Source organism: Amphiura filiformis, chromosome 2 (genome assembly GCF_039555335.1).
Source record: "Amphiura filiformis chromosome 2, Afil_fr2py, whole genome shotgun sequence".
Classification (NCBI taxonomy): Eukaryota; Metazoa; Echinodermata; class Ophiuroidea; order Amphilepidida; family Amphiuridae; genus Amphiura; species Amphiura filiformis.
In genome coordinates this window covers 46853824-46864984 of record NC_092629.1, presented here as the reverse complement: position 1 = coordinate 46864984, position 11161 = coordinate 46853824, and the positions used below count along the sequence as shown (strand labels likewise).

At 35.1% G+C, this 11161-nt stretch overlaps 1 protein-coding gene across 1 annotated transcript in view; it reads left to right on the top strand.

Moving 5' to 3' along the window:
* Positions 1 to 1364: 1364 nt before the first annotated feature.
* LOC140141003 (serotriflin-like) overlaps positions 1365 to 11161 on the top strand; it is a 54893-nt gene continuing 45096 nt past the window's right edge. Inside the window, exon 1 of the mRNA XM_072162782.1 lies at positions 1365 to 1955. Within this exon, the coding sequence (XP_072018883.1) occupies positions 1587 to 1955 (369 nt within the window). The 5' untranslated portion in view covers positions 1365 to 1586. The remainder of the gene's footprint in view (positions 1956 to 11161) is intronic.

Sequence of the window (11161 nt, the reverse complement as noted above, 5' to 3'; positions counted from 1 at the left end):
TTTTGAGTATAGAATAACAAATTAAAAACTTGAAGGATATCGTACATTAAGGCTCTCTACCGAATGTTGATTTTTACCGAAATTCCTTCCCCTTATGTAAATAAATCTAACAGTTTACATCTTATTCTGTGTGATAAGAAGAACAATTTGAGATATACTAGTATTACAACATGCTGTGAATGTTTAAAGATCCCTCATGGGAACCACAGGGGGCATAGAAAAAAATGGAACCAATCTAATTTTTATCATTTCAGGTTTAAGGATGCAAAAAAACATTGGTTACATTAATGTAGGAATACAAAATCCCAAACCCATAAAAGAAAGAATGAAAGAAAGAAAGAAAGAAAGAAGCATGAAAGAAAGAAAAAAAAAAAAAGAAAGAAAGAAAGAAAAAAAAAGAAAGAAAGAAAAGAAAGAAAGAAAGAAAGAAAGAAAGAAAGAAAGAAAGAAAGAAAGAAAGAAAGAAAGAAAGAAAGAAAGAAAGAAAGAAAGAAAGAAAGAAAGAAAGAAAGAAAGAAAGAAAGAAAAGAAGAATACGTGAATTATTTTGTTCTTTATAGCTCCTAGAATTGACCAAATAGAAAAAGATCAACACTTAAATCATTGTCTGGGAAAGCGAAAACGTAACAATAGAGCCCTCTCTTGTGTAAACATGGTGGTTTTTTTAACAAATTGAATATTATGGGTCGGTTATTTTTACAAATAAATATAGGGAGGTCAAAAGGTAGGAAGGCATGACATTTTAAACAACGACATAATGAACAAAAAAAAGACGACGTGTCTGTCAGAATAAGCTGCACGGTTGGGTTACATCCTTGAAATTCTATTTGTAAAACAAAATGTCTTTTTTAGGTTCATACTCTTCCTCGGGTCATAATCACACCCTAAATCTACTTTTAGCGTTTTTTGTTAAATAATGAGAATGGTTTGTGAAAGAGACGAGCCCTTAAACATGTACCAATGACGATAACTATGTCAAAATATGAACTATTATTTTACAGTACTTTCAAGTTCAGTGCGTTTCTCAACCTGTCATTAAGTCAGTCCACACGTCCTATTTTAAGTCAAATCTAATCTACATCTCCAGATATTGAATTAATTCTCCTATAAAGCGTCATATAGCATAGAGATTTTGAAATGCAGAGTAGAATGTTCACAGACACAAATAGATTAAGACTTCATACACTTGTTATCACCCATCGTGTAAAGGTATTGGGTTCAACGAACATATTTAACAATCTAGATTGATCCGAGCTACAAGCTATGAGAAACCCCTACTTCAAAAACTTGTCTAATAATGCGTTAAGTAGTCTGACTGACTTATACCATGTTCATTATGTGATACGGTGTGCTAATGAGTACAATATCTATCAAGTACATATGATACTGAGATGATAGATGTGCAATACTTGACCATCACTTGGAGGGAAAATATAAAAAGTTGACGAAACTTAATGCAGTAAAGTTTGTAGAAGTACTTTATTGGTGGAAAATTCCAGAGAAATAGTGATGCTCTACTGTGTCAATTAATTGCAAGAAAGAAGGCAAACTGTTATCTCTTAATTGTGTGTGGAGGTCGTGACAAAATGAAGACTATGCTACATATTGAGATTCTACTCTTGCTTCTTCTGGATGTTCAATCTCAGCGATTAAAAAGTACAGACAGTGGGAAGGTTGTGGACGTGCCAGAATCGAAGGATCACCCTATCCCAGTTATTAACGACAATTTCTATACCGTTGATGCGTCAGGACGGAAGGATCACGCGATTCACAGTTTGGAAACCAAAAGGACACAGAAGGTTTCTGAAGAGGGCCAGCGCCTGAGATCGAAACGACAGTCATATCCGGATCACGTGGATGAACTGACGGCTGCTGAGGAACAAGAGTTTGAAGATAAACATAATGAGCTCCGAGGAAAACAGACTGCTCCAACGGCCTCGAACATGCAATACATGGTAAGTTATAGTAGCTAAGCATATGTGTTTATCTCTATTTAATAATAATAATAACTTAAATTGATAGTTTTATAGGGTACAAAAACAAACAAAAAACAAAAACATTAGCAAAACAAACCAACAAACTGACCCACACTTCGTTATATTATTCAAAAGGTTCCTACTTTTAATGTTATTCCTTTTTACATATTTTGTGCTTACACAGTCGATTCCTGTAATTATGTATGATATTGTATGATACAATATGATATAATATGATATTATGTGATATGATATGATATAAGTTTATTGGAAAATATGGCTGCGTATTTCCGGTACGATACAACTTTTCCCATAACTTCTATTATTTTATTTTATTTTATTAGATCTTATTTTGCCTGGGGAACAAACTCAGTGGTCCACACTGATTTCCAGTCTGGCCCAGGGGTAATAACAAAATACATCAACATACATCAAAATACAAATGAAATACAAACAAAAGAATAACATACCATGGATTTAACAAATACATCATATATGAACCCACCAATGAAGCGCATCTGTGTTGGCCGGCTGGAGTGCGGCAATGTCAGCAGGCTTCTAAGACAGCTCGCGGACAGAGTCCGGACTGCAGCCGACCATCATGCAACAACCTGAATATATAATTAAATAATTAAATTGCACATCGCTTTGAAACGGCCTAGTGTAGGAGGTAATGGAACTTTAACCTGGGATAGTTTTTCAAAAGTGACAAAATTTGCATTGACTTTTCCCTCGAAGTGCAAAGATATTAATTACAGCGGAGTCACTTTTCTGAAGCCGTAGCAGAAATCGCTTTGGAGAAAATACTCACATTTGTCACTTTTGAAACCCGACCATTGTAATTCAAATGAGTATAGCTAAGTGGAATAAAATCGCATCGTACCGAATATGATATCATAGTACACAGTACAAAACTCACCATCTATCGACTACTTTATATTACAATTTATATTTAGTGTTGTTAGGATATGGCTTTTGTTTTAAGTGTTCGGATACTTTTTAGCCGATATACAGTAATAAACTTAGATGTATCAAAACCAAAGCGTTTGAGGATATACATCATCTAATCATAAAAACACATTGGTTGACATTTTTATACATTATCACTGTTAATGGTCAATCTGTGTGTCCCTTTTGAGATCTTCTTGCAGCCAGGTACCTAGAACTTTGGCTGAAGAAACAGAAGACACTGAAAACAATGGTACCTTCTTTGTTAGATTAGGGTCTCCCTAAGTTATTACGCGTCTGTTAAGCGCAACCCTTGGACTAATCTAAAACAAGGGAGTAGACAAATACATAGATGAAATTAATTATTCAATCAATTAAAGGCCTATTCAGTGATTTGTTTATTCGGAAAATCGTAAAAATCATCAAAATTTAGTTTCTGCACCTTTGTTAGTTAGCAAAGACGTGCCAACATGGCTTCTAGTGGTTAAGCCGAAACCGTGCATTAAATACAAAATGGGACAATTTACATGAAACTGTAATATCTTTGCTTAAAACCACACTTTGAAAAAAGAACACAACAACAACAAAACAAACAAACAGATGTGGAAATGAAAGTACAAACTGACTAGTATAGTCCCACTATTGCATTGACATATTGGATGGCTTAGGGGAAAGCCTACAAGACTATCCATGCCTGCAAGGTGAACTAAACCAACTCATGTTACTCTATGGCCTTTGTCTACTGCTTTCTTGGGAAACTATGATCCCCAGTGCGGGGATATAATAAGTAGAACGAGATATAAAAAAGGACCCAAATATTGACCTGGGTCTTATAATGAATGTCACTCCTGCACTCTAAATTTTACAACGGTTCATGTAGCTGTGAACAAATAGTTGAACCGTTTGTTGCACTCTCTTGATGCTGCGTACTTTGAATAAACATGTGTACATGTAGTGCGTGTATGACATAATTACCATTAAATGGCCACATGTGTCAAACTTAGTCTTTTGGTAAAGGGCTCATGATTGTTAGAAGACAATTTATACAAATTACACCATGTATTTTCGGGACAAAGTGCACTAACACATAGTTGTCCCAAAAGTATCCGTTTGTATTTTCGGGACAATTATGTGTTAGTGCAGTATAAATAGCCAAGATATTACTTTTACCAATTACGAGTCTTTTTCCAAAAGACAATTGACACCTATGAGCTCCTATCCCAGCAAACACAAAAACGTTTTTAAAACGTTTTAAATAAGTTATATTTTGGGTTTTGGTTTAGGGAAAAACGTTTTAATAACATTAAAATGTCGGGTTATATAAAGGTCATGAAATCGTTTTAAAAAACGTTTTGTATGAAAACACACTACGACAATATTTTTAAAATGTTTTCGAAATGTCATTGTAAACTATTTTTGCAAACATTTGTGGCCAAATATTTTGTCAACATAACATTATGTTAAAATATTTGCACCCAGCAAACACAGAAATGTTCTTTAAATGTTTTTTACAAAACGTTTTAATAACATTTAAATGTCGGGTTATATAAAGGTCGTGAAAACATTTATAAAACGTTATTGTAAATATTTTGGGCAAACATTTTTTGCAAAATATTTTTTGAACCCCAAAATAACATTCTGTGTAGAATGATTTGTACCAAGTTTTCAAAAATGTTGATGTTTTATACCCTTTATATAACCCGGCATTTAAATGTTTTCTGTAAAACATTTGTGTTTGCTGTGCAGTAAATTACCAACAAATGTTATTTAATGTTATGAAAACGTTTTATACCATTAATGTACCCTTTATATAACCCGACATTGAAACGTTTTCTGACAACCTTTTATAACCTTTTGCGAATGATGTCGAAAACGTTTTGTGTTTGCTGGGATGGCTGCTTTATTGGATTTATATAGTAATAGGCTCTATATGTATTGTACACAGGTTTATTCAAAGTACGTAGCATCAAGACAGTGCAACAATCGGTGCAACCATTTGTCACAACTACATTATCCGTTGCAAAATTTAGAGAGTGAGTGGGGAAATATTTTTATTATATTCTTTACTTCTTCCTCTTTCATTTGAAACCACTCGGGGGTTCATATCTTCATGGCATTTAAAGCTATGTCCATTACAAAAGGCTATTTAGTAAGCTAATAAGTAAGCTAGTAAGCTAGTAACATACAGTGATATGGGCTGATACCATTTCATGGGTCAGCAAAAATAGCTACATGTATTTGAATGGGGATTCAACTCTGTAAATACTGCTGTTTTCTCGTTTTTTGACAAAACTTTCATGATTTAAAAAATACCTTTTATTACAATTGTAATAACTTATTCACAAATTTTTTTAACACTTTCACTGGTATCACTAAATGGGTCTTTATCCTGTCAACTATTCCAAAAATACAAATATGATCAATCGGTGACATAATCTATTAATTAATTACTCATTAGCCAAATAATAACTGCGAACAAATCAGTCAGCGAAAGAAATCAGTCACTGTAATCATGGAGAAAGTTATTTAGCGGCAAGCAACGGGAAGTCAGTGCGGTGGTAATCTGCAACCATGCTGCAACTTTGCCCATAAGAATTTACCACATAGAATGCACGTACTTCGCTATCATTCTGTAATCCATTAAGCCATGCGATTTATCACCTGGGTAACTCGGGAGAACTATGATAGTGTATTGAAAGGTCAAGTCAGGTTGAACATGTTTTAACATAATGAGGTAAAATTTAAAATCCACACAACCTGTGTGGAAGAAGTGAATGTCATGTTTTCCATAGGGTGGGGATGCACTGGAAAAGTTCACCGGTGTCATGATCAGTCATTGCCTATAATTTTACGATGTCTGATGTTGGTCGTAACTATGCTCTTTTTTGCTTTGGCCTTTGAACATTAGACCACAACACTTTTCTCTTAAAAGTTATTCCACGGTTTGGGAAATTTAATTAAAATGACAATGTAAAAAATGCAACAACATTAATAACACTTATCGCTACAGAAGCATAAAGAATTGAATAAAGATCTCAAAAAAGTAACTATCGCCTTAAATAATGACCATTATTCAAAAAAGGAAAAAAGGGCTATTGTATTACAAATCTGTAAATGCGTTGGAAGCAGAATTTATTTCTGCGCATTTTGACACCTCATTTGATACGATAGCCCAGAAAACAATAAAACACCGGTCAATTTAATGTAGTGAGGTCCAGATTTGAAAGTTGCACTTACACCGGCACTTACATGCAATACAAAAACATTCAGATATCATTACACAGATTTCCTTCCATTATACTGAATACAAAATCAATACAATTGACTGCAACTTTCAAATCTTGGGTTACATTGATTTAAATGTAGACTGCGACGTCAATATTTAGTCAATTACTACAAATGAGGCGTCAAAACGCCCGATTTTGAATAATGGTCATTATTTAAGGGGGTTAATTACTTTTTTTGAGATGTTTATAACGAATGCATACATTAATGACACATTGCTCTCTTGAGGAAACACCTTGTCGGCCGTTACACCGTTGAAATGAGTATGGTGTTGTCCCAGCGTCACTGACTATGAAAAATGCGGTTTGTTCAAATTTATACAAAATTATGGATGATCAAGAGTTAGCTAAAGCCACGCCTAAGATCACACGCCTACCATTGGACGTCCAGAATGCAATTTGTACAACCTTGCACAATACACACATGCACACTGTAACAATAACAATTATACGACGGTGAGAATGGGGGAAAATTATGTTTATCTAAAATTATACAATTGTATGTTTTTTACAGAAATTTAAAGAGACCATGGCAACAATGTTACATGCAGTGGAATGAGTAACATCGTGGCTTACAGAAACACTTTATTTGGTTTCTTTACTAGTTCGGGCTCAAACGCTATGTTCGATGAAGTAAATTCACTTGGGCCACTTTTGACATTTTCGCGCATATCAAGCGTGCATCGCGTAAAGTTGACTTTCATTGTTAGTGATTGCATTTTTGCTTTTCAGAAACAAGGGGTCATGCATATGGCGTAAATGTGACATACAGTAGAATCAGTAATATCTTGGCTAAGGCCAAATGATATGTTTTTATTTTACTTTTTCATTTTAACGAAAACTTGCTAAAAATCTGTTATAATATTAATGTTCAGTTTCAAATTTGCTTCCGATCGAATCAGCAATTACATACAGCTTAAACTCAACATGAATAATTCAAACACATGAAGTAGTGTAGGATGAAATGTCATTTCAATACTATTCTGTTGGTGACAACACTATAGAATTGCATTTGGGATATAACAAAATACCCCAAATTGGCGTTGTTGAAAAATTCATTTATTATTATTATAAAAAATAAAATAAAAATCCGCATACCGCGTTATATTTTTAATTCCCATGGGACACAAAACAAATCAATTTTTTAATGTCCTAGTTCGGGTTCAAACGCTACGCCCGAGCTGTGCCACTTTTTGCCATGTCCGCATGTAGTTTTTTTTTGCATGTATCAAGTTGAACGTTCATGCTTATCGTCAAAGATTTCAGAACAAAGCAAACGTTTTTTATGTTTTCCTTTCAATAATTGACATTAGTAAATAAAAATGTTCGAGTGAATGTTATGTTACACCTCCTTCACAACATCTTTGGAGTTCTCCTGATGAGGACGTGTGTTACACGTCGAAATATTGAGGTTAGTGCTCAATAATTTTGTGTTGAATGACTGTTTAAACTTAATTTGCTAAATAAATATGATAATACCGTAAACGTTCGCCTAATGGCGCTATAGAGTTCATGGAAATGAGAGAGCGCCATCCCTGTAAAAGCCGACTATTATCACTGATCATTAAGGGTACGTGTAGTTAAAGGGTGAAACCTATCGACACATACATTATTATGAACAAGATCGAACAAACTTGTTCATGATAATGCGGTAATCATTCACCTGATACGTTGTGGCCCAGTGAGCAGAGCATTAGACTATAGTGCGAGGATAAAGAAAACTTGTGGAGAAGATTGATGGTTCGAATCTCATGCAGTAATTTCTGACAGATTATGATGTCTGTCAATGTTTTTTTTCTGATTTGAGGAAATTTTATTCTCTATTTTCTTGATTTTATCTTTAACATTGTTTATATAATTTTATTATTTTATCTTGTATGTGTCTTTTTTCATGATTCTTTGTTTTTATCGTTTCATTTTAGAGTAACTCAATCCATTCAATCAAATGTTGTAATAAACCTATTTGATTGTATAGGCATTTGTTATGTGTGTGAGACGAACTGTCGCGTGCGACAAGTTTTTCAATTCGCGCGAGTGTCCTTGCCTATGCATCAGTGGTCATAAGAGGTATATCATTTTATTCGAAAGGGGGGGGTCCCAAATATACGGGGGTCATAAAGTCTTGGAAAGAATAATAGGTGGGGGTCATAAAATGTTTTATGACCAAAATGTAGGGAGTCACACGATGACCACAGAAAGTGTGTTATTTTATTCAAAAAGACTGATTTCAATACAATTTTGGGGTTTGGGATCATAAATTATTTTATGCCGAAATATATGTCAATTTTATTGACGCAAACTTTTTGTAAATTTGGGACCCCCCTTCCGAAAAAAATGATAGCCCTCTAAGAGGATTCAAAAGATAACCTCTGCCCCAATAATCCCTAGCTATATTTGTTTGAAACTGTTCCACGGAGGATGTATCAGAATAGGCTCAGTCTTCAAATGATATAAATAAAATTTGAATGAGTGAACGAACAAAATCATACAACGACCAACTGAATAGAGGCTGTGCATATAACGTATCATCCCGTAAATATGGCGGACTACTCAAATGCATTCAACAAAAGCATGATTGCATCTACCGCGACAGTTCGTCTCACACACATAACAAAATGCACTACGATCAAATAGGTTGATGACAACATTTGATTGAATGGACGGCACTGCGCCATGATTACGGGGAAGAAACCGGTTCAAATCCTTTGTTTGGAGCCAATCGATAAACGCAAGGCCTCTATAGCTATCATTGAATACTGGCTAGGATTCCACAACACAATGAGAACGTGTTATAAGGCGCTTTGGAAGGCACACAATACCCCAATGGCTTTCCATATTATGTGCACTCAACAACTATTCAGTATCGAAGCCCGGTATCGAAGTTACGTAATGTTACTATGTCAACGGGATCACGCGCTTAAGTAATGAACCACGATCGAAACAATCAGTACACAAAAAAGGCATACCAAAATAGCGTGATCGTAATGATCGCCATACAAACAGTGCTTGGTTCCGATACCATCACGGAGTTACGTAACTACTTCGTGGTCTGATAGTTATATGATCAATGGTCTGTTCTACTTGGGTTCGATCCTTTTAAGAAAAGAAAAAATAGCTGATCATTTATAATGCATAAATGAATGAAGTAATGTAGTTACACAATTTGAAACATTGAGGCCATTCTATTTTCAAAGGTCATTTAACTGTTAAATGTAGTGGAATATATCACGCATTGATAGGTAGCAGGTGGGGCAAATTTTGTCAGCGGTTTTTGTTGCCGTTTGTTCGCAGTGCCTATTTATCTAAAAAAAATAATAAGAAAATTAAAATTAAATTAAAAAAAATTCACAATATTCGTTCGTAAAATGGGGACAAAATCCAAAAACATTTCTTGACCCTTCTTCACATAAAAGTGGGGGCAGAAATCAAGATTCGAACAAGTACCATTCACCATTCAAGGCGCACCCTCTACCGACTGAGCTAACGGGTCAGACAATAGAAGGGTGTAATTTTGAACTGAAGAATATAAAAAAATATGAAGAAATTGCAATGTTATAAAAAGATTTACCAAAATGAGTTAGGTATAACGTATGAATCGATTATTTTACAAATTAAGTCCAATGGCACTTTGAGAAAGAATACCTGAAGAAACCCCAAAACATTTGCTAACCTAGTGACCTAAAGTATTGGGTCATGTCACGATATTTTTTTCTGAGGCATTATGTCTAGGTTGCTCAATTTAACATACACGTATCCTTAATGCTGTTGAGATTTTACAAGGATGGCGCTCTCACATTTCTAAGAATCCAAAAGCGCCATTAGGCGAACGTTTACGGTATATATTTCAAAATTATAAATTAAAATACTACTTCAAATGCCCCATTGCTTAAAATTACCCATCTTAAGAGTGCCGACACGATGGTTCATGATTCAATTCAATTCAGTCACTTTTGCTACACAAATATACGTAAACGAAAGTGGCCCAAGCTGTTTTAGACTACTCTACACGATTGGAATCCCCATACCTTCGCTTGTAGATCACTGAATTTATTAAAATAAAGATTATACAGTAGCTTACAACTTACTATGACAGTCTAGTAATACTCAATAAGTGACACATTTGCCTAATCTTTATTTCTAAATTTTATAAAAGTTTTGGTTACAATAAGTACATCCATACATTTTAAGCATTTCTATAGTGCTGCTACATTTAGAATGAAGCGCTCAAAAACATCAAACAGAGCAAAAGAAGAACATAAAGGAAAAAAACACAGCGAGAACTGCCTAGGAAAGAAAGGCTACAAAATTAAGGAAACAACTGTGACCCTTAAAAATACCCACTGATTGTGATTCCCTGATACCAATTGGCAGTCTATTATAGGTGCGACGGGCAACATAGAATAAGATCTTGCGTTCAGCTGACATAAGGCGTTTTGATTTTGATTGTATTGTGCTCAGTAAGGAGATTGATATCAACGACAGAACGTAGGCCAGCACGCACAGGGCAGTGCAGGGAAACACAATCAGACAGGTACTCAGTGACACACTTGGTGAGGCATTTAAACACAGTAACTAAAACTTTGAAAGTGATGCGCTCGTCAACAGGGAGCCAGTGCAACTGTTTTAAGTACGGGCTGGCATGATTATATTTGAGGACTTGACATATCAGCTTCGCAGCCCAATGCGTTGCAGTCTTTGAATGTCTGCTTTACAACAACCAAGAAGCAGCCCGTTGCCATATCTACCTTGAAAGGATAAGGGGTCTTATGACCAGATGACAAGTGCCATAATCCACGTTACGACGTATCCGGGAAATGTTGCGAAGCTGGTACTTAAGGTTAGAACAAAGAGTCTTGACATGAACGGACATAGTCATATATGGCAGTCAAATCTACCCCCTAGGTTATGCACAGAATCTGACGGACTGCGGGATTTGATCCCGCCCCCCCAAAG